General features: G+C 41.7%; 2 protein-coding genes across 2 annotated transcripts; one reads left to right on the forward strand and one right to left on the reverse strand.

Annotated features, from left to right (window-relative positions):
• The first annotated feature begins 151 nt into the window (after window positions 1-151).
• On the forward strand, window positions 152-12,433 carry casp7 (caspase 7, apoptosis-related cysteine peptidase). Its single transcript, XM_008277564.1, has 6 exons — window positions 152-270; window positions 6,570-6,721; window positions 6,812-6,940; window positions 9,087-9,262; window positions 9,570-9,708; window positions 9,830-12,433. The coding sequence occupies exons 1-6, from the start codon at window positions 152-154 to the stop codon at window positions 10,054-10,056; spliced, it is 942 nt and encodes a 313-aa protein (XP_008275786.1). The 3' UTR covers window positions 10,057-12,433.
• A 1,117-nt stretch (window positions 12,434-13,550) lies between these two features.
• Window positions 13,551-16,751, reverse strand: LOC103354254 (E3 ubiquitin-protein ligase TRIM21). Its single transcript, XM_008277565.1, has 6 exons — window positions 16,690-16,751; window positions 16,451-16,546; window positions 15,429-15,656; window positions 15,306-15,325; window positions 14,697-14,839; window positions 13,551-14,560 (listed from the first exon to the last, which is right to left on the reverse strand). The coding sequence occupies exons 1-6, from the start codon at window positions 16,723-16,725 to the stop codon at window positions 13,983-13,985; spliced, it is 1,101 nt and encodes a 366-aa protein (XP_008275787.1). The 5' UTR covers window positions 16,726-16,751; the 3' UTR covers window positions 13,551-13,982.
• Window positions 16,752-17,635: the final 884 nt, after the last annotated feature.

Below are 17,635 nucleotides of genomic sequence, written 5' to 3' on the forward strand. Positions count from 1 at the left end.
GCTAAGCTAGCTAGATGGCTGTAATGTGTTTAAGATACTCTGTTGAGCAGCTCTTGACGGTGTCAGCAGTGGAGGAAATGAAGGAAACAAGCGGTAAGTGTAGCAAACCGCAAGATAAAATGCTAAGTGTTTGTTTGTGTGGTGTCCGCAGATGGCTGGAAAACCTGCTGAGCGCACTGACTTAGGAGGTGAAGTTGAGGAAGGGAAGCTGGCTGTAGATGAAACAGACGCCAAACCTGACCGCAAAGGAAGATTTCTGCTGTTTGGAAGGTGATCAGCCTGTTCACTGCCGAGGGGAACTTATACATGCATCCATGTGGGAACCTCACATAGTTAGAAATATAAGTTACTTTAGGCATATATGATACTGTGCATATTTTATAACGTAGTTTTCTCTTTCATTATGATGCCCTCACCCCTCCACCCACACACACACACACACACACACACACACTTTTTATGTTGTAGTATTGTTGCACAACAAGTGACAGCAATCCATCCCCTGAGGCCTTCAGGTTTGCAGTATTTTGCCGGTTACTCTTGCCATCTGTTGAAATTCAGTTGTGTTGCAATGCTGTGCCCAACCTGACAGACACGACCTGCCTGTTTGGCAGCTGTCATCCTCTTTCTTTAGAATGCGGGTCTGTGCTTTTAGAATCATTTTCAGGTATGTGACATGCAGCGTTGCTGCTACCTCAGTCAGCTAAAGTGGCGGCATTATGGCGTTCAGACTTTGGTCTTTTTTTCTGTTAATGTTTCTTAAAGCTTCATTCAGGCATGTACAAAATAGTGATGGAGAGATCCACGGTGTGCTCCTAATATTTGTCACTTGTGTGCGGAATTAGACAGTACACCTGTGATGTGCAGTCGTCCTCAAATGTATTCATACCCTCCCATTAAATAATAATAATAATTCATTTTATTTGTATAGCGCGTTTCAAAAACTCAAATGAAAGCAACTAATACAAAATTAGACTTTGCAGAAATAAAAGCAAGCAGATAAAAACAACACAAGATATCAAGATAAAGGTTGAAGTGAGAAAAGCAGAGCGAAACAGGTGAATTTTTAGTTTGGATTTAAAAAGTTACTGGGTCTGTGGTGTCACGGATGTGTTGTGGGAGAGAGTTCCAGAGGAGGGTGAGGAGGCGGGCGGCAGAACTTTGGATGTACTGTAATCTATTGAGGATGTTGGTGGTGGTACCAAAAAGGATGCTATTACAGTAGTCAATGCGTGATGTGATGAAAGCGTGAATGAGGGTTTCTGCTGCGGGGAAAGAGGGAGAGGGGCGGAGGCAGACGATGTGTTTTAGATGATGGAAGGCTGTTTTTGTGACAGAATTAATGTGTTGGGTGAAAGTGAGTTTAGTGTCGAAAATGACGCCGAGGTTTCGGCAAGGTGGGGCGAAGGTGACATGGAGGAAGATAGAAGGAAAAAAACCATCTGTCACTGAAATAAGTTGAAATTAACAAAAGTAGTAATACATTTTTTTTTTAACAGAAAAGAAAAGAAAATCATGAAGTTGCTTTTGAATTGTGGTTCAACAGGTGTTTTCTGTAACTCCCAATCAGACTTCTGCACCTGTTGACAGGTATTTGAATTTCACTGCTCATCAGGAAAGTGCTCTAATTTGTCTGGGACAGATTTTTTATTTTTTATTTATTTTTTTATTCTTTTCAACCACAATTCAAAAACAATGTCTTATTTCACAAAATTCTAATTTAGCAAATTTTTATTTATTATTACTTTTTTCAGTTTCTAGTTATTTTAGTGACTTTTGTGAATTTTGCCTTTTCTTTAATGGAAGGGTGTGAATACATTTGAGAACAACTGTATAATACGCAGTAATGCAATAACAAGCTGAAGCCTAAGTCTATACTCGTAGCGAGGTTATCAAACTGTCCAAATTACTAAAGACCTGTTTGGTTTGTGACACTGAAAAGTCTGTTCATGCGTGATGATAATCTAACCTCTGCTTACCAACACTAAAGTAAAAATATCCTGACAGCTGTGATGGAGCTCCGGACTCAACCTGAGGACGGCTGGAATGTAACAAATGATGTAAATGCAGTTTATAAACCGTGGCTGTGTGTGTGACAGCTCATCTGTCTAAAGTGATGAAAAGTACAAAGTGATCCTGTCTCCATATCCGAGATCAGTTTTAATAGAAGTAACTGATGCCGTTGTTCCATCGTACCTTGTATGTAAATGCACACAGTGCTCTTGATTTGGAGGCTCTTGTATGAATCCTGCTGCTGCCTGATGTTGCAGATGTTATCCGTGAGTCTTAATCTGAGCTGTTAGTCTGTTTTATTTTTACAGACATTTCAGTTTGTAGCCTAATAGATAAGAAATTGCAGCGTGTGGTGAGTTTGTAAGTACAGACTGTCTTTTGTGTTCTCTGTGATGTTTTTTGATGAATATTGGTGCTGAAATGTGCAACAAGTTTTCTCTAAATCTTCACACAGCTCAAAGTAGGGCGGCTGTGGCTCAGGTGGTAGAGCGGTTGTCCTCTGATTGTAAGGTTGGCGGTATGATCCCCTCCACAGTTGAAGTGTCCTTGGGCAAGACACTGAACCTGAAGTCGCTCCCAATGGCAGGCAGCACCTTGTATGGCAGCATTGGTGTATGGATGTGTGTGTGAATGAGAAACACATTGTAAAGCGCTTTGGATAAAAGCGCTATGTAAGTGCAGACCATTTCAAAGTTTTGCTTGCCTGTCCGTGAGTGTGTTGACATGCAGTTTAGATTTGTGCAGTGTTAAAAATGATACAGACTTGCTTCTGACTTACGATAGTAGAGGAGTGCCTTTGCGACTTTTCTGGACAAGTGAGCCGGGTGCTCATTCCAACATGAAGCCAACATGTTCAGCTGCTGTCAGATAAATGGATAAAACTACATGTCACTATCTTCTTTAGTTGCAAGCTTGCTGTGCAGACAGTTTGTAGTTTGTCTTTTTGCTACTGATCTAGAGCAATGTGCTGCTCTACTGTCCAGTTCAGATGAGAAATAAAGTATGCTTTCTATTGCAAGCCAACTGACTATTTCAGGTGCATGGAAGAGGGACGAGGATATCCAAAAGTTTTAAGTAGAGTCCAACATGCGGTCTAACTCGCTAAACTACATTTTTATGCAACCTGTCCGTGCTGGACTTTTATCAGATAAATGCTTTATGACAAAGAAAAGCCTCCTAAAGTAGATAGTGGCGGTACGTTCCCTATGTGATACAGGAAGTCTAGAATATCATTCTACTGCAGGACAGTTTTCAAAAGCATGTAGAAATGTAGAAAATACAATCACAATCATAAATGTACCTTCAGTTGTTTACATTATATTTGTAAAATGATATGATGTGAATGCTTAAAACCCTTAAGGGCCAAACAGCATTCCCAACAAAACCTACACAGCTCCATATTCAGGTAAACCTGCAGAGATACATTTACATAACAAATACAACAAGATCTCATAAAACATCAGTAATAAAATAATTTAATAATCAACTTACTCAAGAGCCTCCCCAGTACAACATATACAGCATCTAAGCCTCCAGAAATCCACAGCACATGTATGCATACGTTTATGACTTCTTTTTGCATTAAACCATTTTCTGATGAAGGTCTAGCATCAAAATGTTGTAAAAATATGTGTTTTTAAAAGTTAGACAGCATGCAGTAGTGACATTTCTCAAGTAATGGTTGTAAAAAAAAATTAGATTGATGTCCACAAACACACAGTTAAAGGAGTTTTTCATGGACTCCTTACAAAAGGAAAAGATCGCCCACAACTTTCAGTCAGGTCTGCAGTTCCACACCTTACTGTGGCTGTGCTCCCCAGCTCATCAAAACTAAAGGAGAAAAAATCAAATATATAACCTTGATTTGACACAGCGACACAATTTTGGATAACCTAATTACTGTCGTGTGGCAATGGAGCATGAAAACAATCTTAAACTGGGGTCAGTCCTCAAGTGGGTGCCTAAAATAAGACTGTACTCCAGCAGAGTCTAAAGTCACTCATGTTTGAATTCATTATATTATAGAGCAATTATTTTTTACAATTTCTTACATCTATGTGTGATTTGTAAGCGTGTCCAGTAGCCAGCACTGACTCAGGGGACTGTTTATTCCAGTTTTACTCACAAGGTGGCAGTCTGAACCTTTGTTGTCTCTCCCAGACGCAGGTAATCACACAAAAAGCCTCCGTCTAGCATTTAGATCGCTTCCCCAAACATCAGGATAACAACGGATTTCATTTTTTGTAATAGCCACAAAACATCAAACAGTGTCTCAGATTTTGAGTTTCAAATATATAAAAGGGTTTTTTTTTAATTCCTCAACAGCTGAATTGTTTAAAGACATTTAAAGACACAACATTGTATAACATCCTGAGAAATTATTATATCTTTAATGTAAGAGGGGTGTGTGTCTTTCACTGCCATTTCTATATATTATAGTGACCTGATAGCAAACATGACAACATATATAGAAGTGAGAATAAACTGGTAACGCCTCATTCACTCGACTTGGGTGTGTAGCTTTTTCATTTTAATACGGCTTGACCACAACCGGTACGTCTATTGTACATGATATCAAATCAAATCAACTTTATTTATAAAGCGCTTTAGAACAGCCACAGCTGAAACAAAGTGCCGTACATGGGGGGTCATAAAAACAACACAACAAACCAACAACTAAAACAGAGCCAGGTCTCATGTTGGGTTAAAAGCCAGTTTTATAATTGGTTTTAAAAGCAGACAGTGAGGAGGTCTGCCTGATGTGCAAACGTAGGCCATTCCACATTTTAGGAGCAGCAACAGAGAACGCTCGGTCTCCTCTGAGCGTTCGCTTGGACCTCGGTACCTCAAGGAGCAGCTGATCAGCTGACCGGAGGTACCATGCAGGGGCTTAGGGGTGAAGAAGCTCAGAGAGGTAGGGCGGGGCGAGAACATTTAAAGGTTTAAAAACACATAAAAGAATCTTAAACCCTAAAATGCACTGGCAGCTAGTGGAGGGAGGCCAGGATGGGTGTGATGTGCTCTCTCTTTCCAGTTAGCAGACGGTAATGGTGATGATGGTAATCGTCTTTATTTGTTGAAACTTTTGGCCAAATGTGTCTTTAAACCAAGTCAGAAAGGATTCATATTTGTCATTGGTGAAGGCAGGTTTTCTGAACGTTTTACAGTTGTGTTCCTTCTTGTGCGTCTTTTAGGTTTTTAGGCCCTCAGAGCAGGTATGTCGGTACAGGTGGATTCTGTGCCTGTCAGCACAGGAGCAACTTGTTGCCCTGTCTGACCTCAGCAGGGCGCGAGGCACAGGGGCCGTGTGTGAATAGGCCTTTAGAAAGCACTGGTGTGGTGGCGAGGCTGCTGACTCAGGGGGCTCACAGTGCGCCGCCCCCGTCCTCAGCACCTGCTGGCCCAGTCAGGTCTCCATCCAGTACAGAGAGCATGTCAGTATCCTAGCACACAACCAAAAATTAAGCTACCGGGTCTGGAGAAACTTTTTTTAGGGGGGACCAAAAAAAAAAAAATCGAAACGAGACAAAAAAAAAAAAAAACCAAGACATTTCAGATGCAGAGTGGCGTAGCGCTTAATGACGAACCCAGGTAAGACCACGGCCTCCTATTCATCCTGCTGTACCTGCTCCTCTTTCTGCAGCGCCCAGCCCACAGCAAAACAGGCCAGCAGCTCTTTGCCCACCCTCGTGCAATTGTTTGGCACGGCATGTTGGCACAATTTGGAGGTGGGAGGGGGGAGGAGGGGGCTTCAAAAAGTTCTGGATCACATGTTTATTGGAATATGGCTGAGCTGCCTGTGAGCGTGTGTGCATGAGCTGTGTTGGTTGCCGTGTATTGTTCCAGTGCTTGAGCAACCTGATGACTAGGCTCTTCTGGAACCAGCCTGGATTCTGTGAGCCCCCGGTGGGCCACTATTGGCTTAGTTATCTGGATGGATCTTTTAAAGAATGGAAATATGACAGGTCTGTGAGAATTGACGCTCGTGGAACATTTCCTCTCGCTCAATCTACATTGGTGCGGTTCGGATTTTTTTTTTTCATATCTACGCTACGCGACGATGTTCTAGTTTCTTCTTTAACCCGACGGTGGATTACTGCGACCAAATTTGGCCGTGACATTAATGCCTTATTTGACAACGTATGTACTCTTTGGTTTCTGAGTGAGTGGTTCAGATTGTTTTTCAGTTGCGCGTGCGTTACTTTGTTTTGGAAGTTTTCTCCGTTTGCTTGTGTCGAATGACCACGATGTATGGAAACGTTTTTTACCTAAAGTAGGAATGTAAAATGAGTCAAGGAGATTTTCTAGAAAACGTTTCAATCGCAAGACGCTCCGGCGTACGGTAAGAGTCAACGTTGTAACTGAGCTGATGGAACTAATTGAAGATGGACAGATTTTGTTTATCATAAAGGTTGTTAAAATTCATTTTTTGTAGCCAATGGGGCCTTATTTTTATGTTTGTACATGAATAGCAGTTGAACTTAAAAATGTTTTGTGCCAAAGCTCAATAGTGAAGAGATAACCGTTTGTGTTCTATTCCTCTGTGACTCTGTTAGTAAGAAGAATAAGGATGGCCAGACGCGGGAGCAGGACTACTCTTCTGAAAGCCATTACAGAATTGTTTCACCAACATTCCAGTATAAGATGAGCCACCAGCGAGTGGGAAAGTGCATCATCATCAACAACAAAAACTTTGATGAGAAGACAGGTACGGTGGCCACGTTTCAACTGTGTTTTACTTCAGTTTTACTCATTATTATTATTGCACAAAAGGGTTCTAAATAGATTCTCGTGACAGGGATGAATGTACGCAATGGAACGGACCGAGATGCAGGTGAGCTGTTCAAATGCTTCAAGAGCCTGGGCTTCGACGTCTGCATCTACAACGATCAGACGTGCGAGAAGATGGAACGTCTTCTCAGAGAGGGTGAGTAGTGCTGTCGTCTTTCGCTTCATGTTGGCCAATTTTCCACATTTTTCTTGTTTCTTTCATATTGGAGCTGTGTTCTTTAGTAGTGGGTGATGTTGGTGCCGTATTGGAGGCTGAGTTTTTGGCTCTTGCACTTATTCCAGCGTGTGGGACCTTTTAAAAATCTATTGAATGTTAACATAATGACACAGTGAAGTCATAGTACTTGGATCTATTTTATAAGAGTAAGCTTTGGATTTCAAGCTATTGTAAGCACAGATTTGTCTTTATTTTACGAACAGGTTGTTCGACTGTGATTAGGAGAAGTGTTACTGACTCAATACTCAGTTAACAAACTGGTGAACTGAGCTACAAGCTCTAATTGATAACTGGTGTTTCTTAAAACACTCAGACAGCAGGGGGTGCTGCTTTGAAAGGAAACGCATTGATCTCTCTAAAGTTGCATTTACAAGGCCATTGATCAGCTTTTCATGGCAGACAATAGGACCGTTTGACCTTCTCATGTCATTTACTCTTAAGAGCACCGATCAATAGGCTCATTGACGAGCCGGCGGAGTCGATCACAGGGGATTGCTGTACAATGCATCCCGACTTGCTCTGATGTCGGCAACAGCTTGACAGCATCAAGTGGCTGCAGTTTTTCAAGCCATAGAGCAGTGGTTCTCAAACTGGGGGTCGGGACCCCCCTGGGGGTCCCAAGATAATTTCAGGGGGTTGCCAGATCATTGTAAAAAAATAAATAAAAAATTAAGCCGACATTTATCAAATAAATTTGCATTAGGGCTGTCAAAATTAAAAGTGTATGCTTCTTCCAACTCCTTTTTTGAACTTAATATTATGATTTGATTATGCGATTTTTTTTTTTTCAATTATTTTCTTTTGTGTTTATATTTTTTTTCCTTTCATTTGTTCGAAATAAAATCAATTCATTCATTCATTCAAAAGAAAATTAACATTCATGTAAAGAGACTAATCTGTAGAATTAACACATTATTTTTTAACGCATTAATGCAAGTTATTACTCATGCCATATTGAAAATTAAAATTGGGGGGGTCACAAACACAAACGTATGTTATCTTGGGGGTTGTGGCTCAAAAAATTTGAGAACCACTGTCATGGAGGATGATGGGAAAGGCCTGACCCTCATCTGATTTACACCTGATTGGTTTAAACGTTGGCTCAACAATGTGACGCATTGGAGAAAATACTCTTTTTAATTGGAGAGATTCTAATTTGATCTGTCTGTTGCTGAAGGTTTATTCTTCTAACAGTGTTGTGTAGCTGCTGCTGGTATTTATCAGTCATTCATTTTATAGATCATGAACTACTTTCAACACATCACAGCTGTTGTACATTTACATTGAACTGATGAGTTTCTCTAAGTATTTATCAACACAGAAACTTCTAGTAAGGGATGTGAGGAGTCCTAAAATAAGATGTAAAACCCTGATCAGCAATGAACGGTCTTTCATTTTGTTCTACAGCACACAGATTTCCTGTTGAGTATTTTAATAGGCTGCACTGTTGAGATTAAAATATTTCAAACTCATAAATAGGGTCCTCCAACATTTAATTAAATCAGAAACAGATCTAACAGTGTTCCTCCAGTGTCCTGTACATACTGAGGGATGCTGGGAACTATCCGACTTTTTTTTTAATCTCTTCTGCTTCTACTTGCTTTATCCGCTTTCCAAGCAAGTTACAACATCCAGCCACAGTGTGACTCTGATGGGCAGACTTTTCTGAAATTGAATTATCACATTTGTGCTCCTGAGGTGAAGCTTTTTCATTTTACTGTCATTTTAGACACGAGAATAACTTTTCCTCTGTTCCACTCCCTGGCTAGGATGTCATGTCTGCAAATTTTAAGTGAATTAAATGAACATAATAAACATAAATGAAGGCTGTGTATAATGCTTTAATAAACTATCTACATGCTGTATACTTTCTGAGTGAATCCCATACAGCAGTAGCTCATTACGTCATGTAAAACGAACTTTCTAACTTAGCTGGAGCTTCAAATTCTTCAAGAATCCAGAAAAAAAAGCCTAAAAGTGGAGCATTAAGACAGTGATCAGAGCGCTTTAATGAGGCCCGAGCCGAGCTAAGAGACCAGTGTTTGTTTGTGTGTGTATGGGTCAGCCTCGGAGGAAGACCATAGTGACAGCTCGTGTTTCGCCTGTATCCTGCTAAGCCACGGCGAGGAGGGCATGATCTACGGCACGGACGGAGCCATGCCCATCAAGACCATGACCTCGCTGTTCAGGGGGGACATGTGCAAAAGCTTAGTCGGAAAGCCAAAACTCTTCTTCATCCAGGTGTGTAAATGATGGTGTGAAAAAGATGTGTTTGTGTAACAGTGATGTTAAGTTAAAGATTTGTGCTAACTATTAGCCACTCTTGACCCAAATGGGCAACTTAGGGCTTAAGTAATGAAGACTTTCAGATATTTGTTGAGTAAACAGATTAGTTTTCAGTTTCTCCCCACAGACAAATGGTAGTTATTGTGTCACATGTTGCTCCTGCCAGCTTTTAAAAACAGTTAATTTTTAATTGCTTCACCAGGTCTTCGTTGAGAAAGCTACTCAGGATCACAATGAAATGTCATTTCATTTACTCCACCAGGCTTGTCGGGGTTCCGAATTTGATGATGGTATACAGACAGATTCGGGTCCGCCAAACGACTCCTTGGAGACAGATGCTAATCCAAGACATAAGATCCCTGTAGAGGCAGATTTCCTCTTTGCCTACTCGACTGTGCCAGGTAAGCCACAGTTCTGAATTTGAAGTCTGATATGAGGCAATGTTTTTTTTTATTGCTAAATACAGTGACAGCGTTTGAGCGTGTGCACAGTTTCATCGCTGACTAATGATGATTTTTCCAGGATATTACTCATGGAGAAACCCTGGACGTGGATCCTGGTTCGTCCAGGCGCTCTGCAACGTCCTCAACGAGTTTGGCAAGCAGCTGGAGATCATGCAGATCCTCACACGGGTCAACTACATGGTGGCCACCAGCTTTGAGTCCTGGTCCGAAGACCCGCGCTTCAGTGAGAAGAAGCAGATTCCCTGCGTGGTCTCGATGCTGACGAAAGAACTGTACTTCAACTGACCGCCCGCCTAACCGACTGCACAGCACGGTGCCTCAGACCGACTGATCGACTGACTGGACTGACTGTTTCAGGTGCTGACTAAGCGGTCAAAGCATTCAGGGATGATTCGGGCCCAGCAGGACGCTGCACATTTGAAGCACAGATGACACTTTGCATGTGTAGTTGGGCCTGAAAACAAGTACTCCATGAAGGAAAGAAAAAAAAGAAAAAAAAAACGATTACAGTGGCACTCGGCGTTCATGTGTTGATGCTGAAACTTCTTCCTCTTCTTCAGGTTCTTCCTCTTCTTCAGAATAATGGCGTCACATTTGATCTGATCTTTGTCGACAGGCGTTGTGAAATATCCATGTTATTCTACCAACCTGGAAAATTCGCTGCCAGTTTTTGTGGGTTTGGGGAATCATATCTGAATTTGTGTCTCTCCATTTTCCAGCATTTGCAATAGATGTTGAAAAGGGACTGTGCCTAGTGGACACCGACGAGCAAGGAGCGGCCAAAGCTGAACGCTATTACCGAAAATTGGCTTCTCCTGTCCAACAATGGGCGTAGTCACCATTACACAGGAAAATTAATTGGGAACCAGGTGAGAGTTGAGCGTTTTAAAAGCTTTAATGAATTAATCTTGTCACCTCATGTGAGTTCACTCCACCTAAACTTTTCAGTCTATAATATCTTCATTAGGAAACTGATCACAAACGCTGTAGGATCGATTACATCCCCACTGATGAATTGTTAAAAGACGCAGCTGGAAAATGGACGAGACATTTTCAGCTATCTGTGTTTTGATGTTTTTCAACTGTCAGTCGTCACAAAAAAAAAGAGACAAAAGTCAATGACGACACTCCTCTGAGCAGAAACATGTCACGATGCTCTTGCCAAAGGCTCAGTGTCTCAGCCTTCCTAGCAGGTTTAAGTTGGTAGCAGCATGCTGGCATCCTCAGGTTCTTTCATGTCCCATGAAGTGGGTAAACGTCATGTTAAACATTTTACGTAGTGGCTAGGAAGGCGTGAATCTTTTGCTGTGTAGTGATTAGTTCCATGAGATTTTTGGGGTCAAGTGCACGGTAGATAGTCCACCTCCATAAAAACAAGGATCATTTGCAATTTAACCAGTATCCTCAACGTGATGGTGAACACTTCACTCGCTTGTTGTTCAAGCCCAAATAAGTGAACCTAATGTAATTGCATATGTTAAAAAATTATGCACTTATTTCTTAGTCAGGGTCCAACAAGTCAGTTTTATGATTTTCCCTTTTTCTTATATCCAAAGTGAGACATTCCTCTTTAATATTGTGACTAAAACTGTAGGATTTTTTTTTTTTTACACCACATAGACAATCAAAGAATGACTAAAACTGTGTTACAAATTTGGGAAATATCATATTGTAAAGCTGAGCTGGAGCCCAAAGCACAAATGCCACATCATTTCACTGTATATTAGTGTTGTACATTGTCTTAACATGCACCAAAACGTAGTTACCACGCAGTGTCTTACTATTTTTACTTGAAAGATTGAGCTTTGCCTTAGAATGAGTTAAAAAGCCAAATAAAAAATACATATATATTCTTTTATATACTATTTTCAAGCACTTAGCGCACCATTTAAACTGAATTTGTTTAATTTCGGCAATCTAAAAATCAGTTTTTTAGTAAATAAACGACATTTGCTGATGGTCATTACAACTTACATGAAGTTCGTCGTCGTCCCAAAGTCAGTCAACCACAGAGGCAGCTATTACTGGCAGTTACAAGTCTGAACATACACAATCCACATGTCTGCAACACTCACTGTTCCTGCATCGTTCTTACATTATTCACATGATTGCACGCGTCAGTACCTTGAGGGGAAAAGTTCCACAGTAGACTTCACCTATTGTCGAGCTTTCCCCTTTTCACGCTTTGTATTTTTATCAGTCACTTTTTTATTATTTTAATACCATTTACACGACATATAAAGGTGCCAGGAGTGTGATCAGTACTGGCATCTTGTCCAGTGCAGCCACGACTCTTGCATCCTCTCGACACATGGATCTCTGATCAGTGATGTGGTGCCCGACCTGTGCTGAAAGGAGTGTTTGCTCCACTTGTTTTGGAATGAAATTGAAGGAGGGAAAAAGAAATATCTTTAGGGGTAACAAAAAAAAAAGAATATTTTTTAAATGCTTTCCGGTGTTAAATGCTGTTGTCCTCAGGAATATATTTGCAAAGATTTGGAAAAAGGAATGAATGAATTTTATATAAAATATAATCTGGCCCATTTTTTTATTTAATTTTTTATTTTAATTTGGGGCGATACATTGTTTAAATAACTTCAAAAACAGAGGAATGCTTATGTAAACTTTTTATTGTATTAAACATGAAGAATTTATTGTGTAATGTAGCGTGTGTGTCGTTTTTCTTGCACGTTTGTGAACCGTTTTTACACTAAACACATGCACACTCAAGCAAATACTGACGGCACTTGGAGATTAAATAGATTTGGAGATATTTTCATAAGTTATACTCAGTGTCTGGTTTAAATTTCCTGAGCTTTAAATGGGAGGAGAACTTCTTTCTCTTCAGAGATCAGACTAATGATGTACTTGTCAGCAACAAAGAAATGGTTTCACGAGCAAGAATTTATCTGTATTTAAGAGCATCATACTTTTCTCCTTCGTTACAATAATCACAGGCACTCTGGAAATGTTTATTCTGACACATATTGTACATTGACCTGCTGCCGTTAACACCCACTTGCACCAGTTGTGTACCAATCCACAGCTAAAAATAGTCCCTAGCACATGTTTACCTATGTTTTAGTAACCTCGAAAAAAAATCCAACGTCTAGTAGTTTAAGGAGATGACGACATTTTTTTAGAGTGAAAATATAAATTTGTGTTTATTTTGCAAAGATTTGCTTAAGGCTGAGAACCACAGTCTTTATCATAGATTAGCAGTGTTGCAAGACAAAAATAAAATCGTCCAGTTTTGGTGTTTTTATGGCAGACAGTGTTAATCACAGATAAATCCATATACAGTCGTCCTTCAATGTATTCACACCCTTCCATTAAAGAAAAGGCAAAATTCACAAAAGTCATTGAAATAAGTAGAAACGGAAAAAAGTAATAATAAATAAAAATTTGCTAAATTATAATTTAGTGACATAAGCATTGTTTTTGAATTGTAGTTGAAAAAAAGAATTTTTAAAAAACAAAAAAATGTCCAGGACAAATTAGAGCACTTCGCTGATGAGCAGTGAAATCCAAACACCTGTCAACAGGTGCAGAAGTCTGACTGAGAGTTACAGAAAACACCTGATGGCAGTGATTGGCTCAAAGGGTTGTTCAACTAAATACTAGTTTACGGGTCCCATCATGATTGTTTACTTGTCTTTTTTTTGTTTGTTTGTTTGTTTGTTTGTTTGTTTTTTAATATTTCTGTTGAACCACAATTCAAAATCAATGTTGTGATTTTCTTCTTTTTTTTATTTATTTATTATGACTTTTGTCAATTTCAACTTATTTCAGTGACACCTGTTTGTTTCCTTCTTTAATGGGAGGGTATGAATACATCTGAGGACGACTAAGTAATTCAGTGTTGAGAAACTAGAATTTTCTCTGGTGCTATTCTTCCATCTGTTTTTGCAGTTTTTCATGTCTATATTTTTGCTGAATCACGACACTCAGAATTTAAAAATAACCACTTCGCTATGTTTTGAATGGCTGCGTGTTAAGTTCGGCGTCTCCACTATAAAGGAAGGCCTGCAACTGAACTGCACGATCTGTGAATCTAAAATAGAGACACTTTAAAATTTCCCTTAGGCACATTTAGACATGCCTGACACGCACAGTATCCAGAGCCGAGGCAGTGTCAGGAGTTAAGAATGTCAGATGAGGCAGCTGATGCCTCCCCCCCCTCATTCAAACACATTGCTTCCTTCCCCACCTCAGAGAACAGGAGCCGAGCGGGAAGCGTCGCAGATTTTAAGGGACTTCCAGTTTGTGCCTTCATTGTCATGCCCGGGACACAAAGCTTGGTGCAGGATGCCAGTGAAGGTCCCAGCACAGAAGCAGTGGAGGGGCGTCATGGTGTCGGCTCCCAGGAAGCACACCAGACCCCCGGGGAAGCTGCAGTACACCCCGATACGGGTGAACTGCTTCCCCGACAGCAGAGGCAGCTCCTGCTGAACGCCGTTGTGCCAAGCGGTGTAGTCTCCATTGAAGTATTCCACACACCACGACTCCTTGCCTCGGCCCAGCCAGCTCTCCTCCTCGCGGCCGTGGCGTGGGATGCTGGGGTAGGTGAGGCCCAGCTCCCAGTAGGTCTTCCCGCTCACCTCCACCTCCCAGTAGTGGCGGCCCTCGCTGAAGCCTTCCCGGCTGATCACGTTCAGGGTGCTGTCGAAGCGAGAGGGGATCTCTGGGACGTCCTGCCAGGTTTCCGTGTAGGTCGCTGTGTCGCCTTTGGGAGAGACGATCAGCTTGGGATGGGCAGTGTTGGCGTCAAGCACGACTTCTGCAGCATCTGCACGAAATAAAATCAGTTGTTTACGCAAGATAAGGACGGATAGTTTGTTTACCCTGCACGCTAGGCGTAAAGATCATCTCCTACTTATAGCAAGTGTAACCTGTAATCTACCTGTCGCTTAGGTTGAACTCACAGCTCTGAAACAGCTTCTTGGTGACGGGGACCTGGGATCTGATGAACAGCAGCAGATTGATGGCGAGACCCAGCAGTTGTTCGTTCTTGAACTCGTCGGGGTGAATCAGGTCGGGGTCGGTCAGCTTCAGCGCTTCGGATATTCTGGTTTCAAGCAAAAGAAAGATGGTTGCGTTCACAGAGCTCCACACGAGGTCAAAGTTGATTACAAAGCTCAGCTATTTGTAATGTGTAAGAACTAATCCCAAGTACAACAACTGTGTAGCAAACAGGATCTAAAAGTATGTACGTGAATCAGGATGGTATTTAATCTTAAGTTTGCAGTGAGAGCATGACACGCTGAAGATAAGAGATGATTGGCCATCCATTTTGGATAAGGAAGTGTTTTTTATTTTTTTATTTTCAGTAAGTCAAAGCCGACCGTGAGTACAGTTACATAGGGAGTTGGGAAATGAGTTGGAACTCAGATTTCCCGGTACTCTCCGCTCTGTTGCAGAAAAAATGATTGGTATGTTCGGCTGATACTGATGCTCTCTGAAAGTCCCTGATCCTTCCCACACATACACCTCAAACAAAGAGGGGCAAGTGCTTCCAGCAAGTGTCATCATACCTCTTTTCTGTTTCTGCATTCTGCAAAAGGTGCAAAAGAAAAAAGGTATTGTTAGGAATTTTTATACCAATGAGAAAACAGCTTGAGACACTGAAACTGAAATGGAACCACAGGTGCGTTTACCTGAATGTCACTTTCTTGCGTTTTCACCCCGGCACCGATGTTGGCCAGCTCCTGGTCCAGCTCCTGGGTGAGGTGGTAGCAGTCCTCTATCTTCTCCTCCACCAGCCTCTCCGCGGCCTCCTGTTCCGCGTCCAGCTGGGTCAGCGTGATCCGAAGGTCCTCATCCAGCACCCGCTTCATGTTCTCATACTTGATCCTGATTTTCTCCTTCACCGCCTCCGTCTTTTTCTGAAATCGCAAGACAATAGGAGGCAGGAATGTGAGCTGTAACAGAATGCTGTTGGATGATTGTTGTTCGGGGAAGGGGAGGTTCTTGTCGGAAGTTTAAAAGTGCAGTTATTATCGAATTAACTGAAGAAAAACTGAGGAGCTGGAATGAGGAAGTGCTTGATATTTTTGCTTGAAACACTAAGCAAATATGGAGATTAATTCTTCTGCTGCCACACCGATTTATTAATTTACCATCTAGACTAGCCCACATTCAAAAACAGAAACTGAAGTATTTATGAGACACAATAAACAAAAGCTATTTCTATGTTAAAAAAATAAGAAGTGCTTTGTTGATGGAAGTGCACAGGAAAATGGCAAGCCAGGAGGATTACAAAAGAGCAGAAAAAAACAAACAGATATACAAAAGTGCATTTCAAAATTTCTTAACTTATTTAACCTTCAGGTGAATGTGGAAGAGCAGCACAAGGACAGACTCCATGTTCCACTTAGTCAGCTGCAATCAAGCAGACAAGCCACTAAAGAATGAAAAAAGAAAACAAATTCCATCTCGTCAGCCTTGACATTGGGATTTTAGTATGATGACAGTTGGCCCTGGGATGTTTTGGAACACCTTGTTCTCGGACCGACGCAACAAACATGAACCAGAATCTCTGTCGGTCTCCTCGCTAACCTTTCAAAGTCAAAAACGTCCACCATGTGCTCCCAGCATGTGTGATTTTGCAGGTGTTAGCTGTTAAATACCAGCAAAAGTGAGAAATCAACCAATAAAGTCAGATGTCACCCAGACTTACTGTCATCTCCACCTGCTTAGCTGCCAGTTTCTTCATCCTGTAGGCGATGGCGTCTCTTTGTCTCTGCAAGTGCTGCTGATGTTTCAGGAGCTTTTCCTTTGAAAACATGAGGGAAATCAGAAGAAAGGGTTCGAGCGCTGCAGGTGACAAAAAAAGAAGTCAAAACGAAAAGGGCGGCAAGTCATCGACAGTTTCTTGGATTTTTCCTCTTGAAAAGCAACCCAAGTGGAAGTGCTTACTTTGTTCGTGGCCTTGGCGTCAACCTTACTGTTCATTTTCTGTGCACGAGTGCAGATTAAACTCCGCTAACCGGTGACAGCTCAACCTCAGGGGCTTTTATAGGCCCCGACTGTGCCACAGATGTGAAGGCTTTGTTGACAGGGTAGGGGGGGGGGCAGAACAGGCTGGATATGTGCCTCCACCGTGCTCTTGCCAGCTTGTTTTATTAAGGAGAGACTGTGAATCTAAACTTGGGAGACAAGAGGAAGGAAACGAGGTTTTGGGCAGAGAAAGGCCACCGATCGGGCAAATTGTCAGCCTTGTGGAAGAGTTATTTCACGTCCTACAAAACATGAAGCCCATAAGAGCTCTATAAATACCGGCCTGACACTGACCTTGATGTATGTGTGCGAATGGGTGTGTGTGTGTGTGTGTGTGTGACCCACATGCACATTTGAAGGAGTGGTGTTTTGAAGCTCACGGACAATCCAGTGCTTTTTGTGCACGTGAGTTGCAGCTCCACCCTGAGGAGATTAAATTAGTCCTGCTGCCGATGCCTGTTTAAAATGCCTGCAGTGACCCAGGACCTTGTTACAAATAGTTCCCACGCACGAGCGGGGAAGCATCAAACGCACCAAAAGCAGCTGTCTCCTTTGCATGTAGTGACAAACAACGGACACGTTACCCTCACAGCGAACAGAAACAAACCCCCTAAAAGCTGCCACTTCACAGTCAGACTGACCTGTCTTCTTCGTCTGACACATTTCTAATCAGAGGACACGGAGGAAGTGGCAGCACAGCAGGACGTCGTGCCCCAATCTGAGCGCTGCGATCGCTCCGATGCCCGTTTGGGAGATAATTTCTTAATCAAGGATGGCCAACGCAGCTGCTGTAGAGACATTTGCATATCATTTCATTTCGCCCCAATCCAACCTCCCAAATTAGCTTCTAAAAAGCATTTCACAA

Source organism: Stegastes partitus, unplaced genomic scaffold, assembly GCF_000690725.1.
Source record: "Stegastes partitus isolate 25-593 unplaced genomic scaffold, Stegastes_partitus-1.0.2 Scaffold101, whole genome shotgun sequence".
NCBI lineage: Eukaryota > Metazoa > Chordata > Actinopteri > Pomacentridae > Stegastes > Stegastes partitus.

Bases quoted from the DNA above. Each gene is read 5' to 3' on its own strand.
- casp7 (XM_008277564.1), top strand. From the start codon at position 152: ATGGCTGGAAAACCTGCTGAGCGCACTGACTTAGGAGGTGAAGTTGAG. The intron at 9,263-9,569 runs GTGTGTAAATGA...TTACTCCACCAG, and splicing joins CAAAACTCTTCTTCATCCAG to GCTTGTCGGGGTTCCGAATT. The intron at 9,709-9,829 runs GTAAGCCACAGT...TGATTTTTCCAG, and splicing joins TGCCTACTCGACTGTGCCAG to GATATTACTCATGGAGAAAC.
- LOC103354254 (XM_008277565.1), bottom strand. From the start codon at position 16,725: ATGAACAGTAAGGTTGACGCCAAGGCCACGAACAAA. The intron at 15,657-16,450 runs GTAAGTCTGGGT...TTGCGATTTCAG, and splicing joins CTAAGCAGGTGGAGATGACA to AAAAAGACGGAGGCGGTGAA. The intron at 15,326-15,428 runs GTAAACGCACCT...CACCTTTTGCAG, and splicing joins CGCAAGAAAGTGACATTCAG to AATGCAGAAACAGAAAAGAG.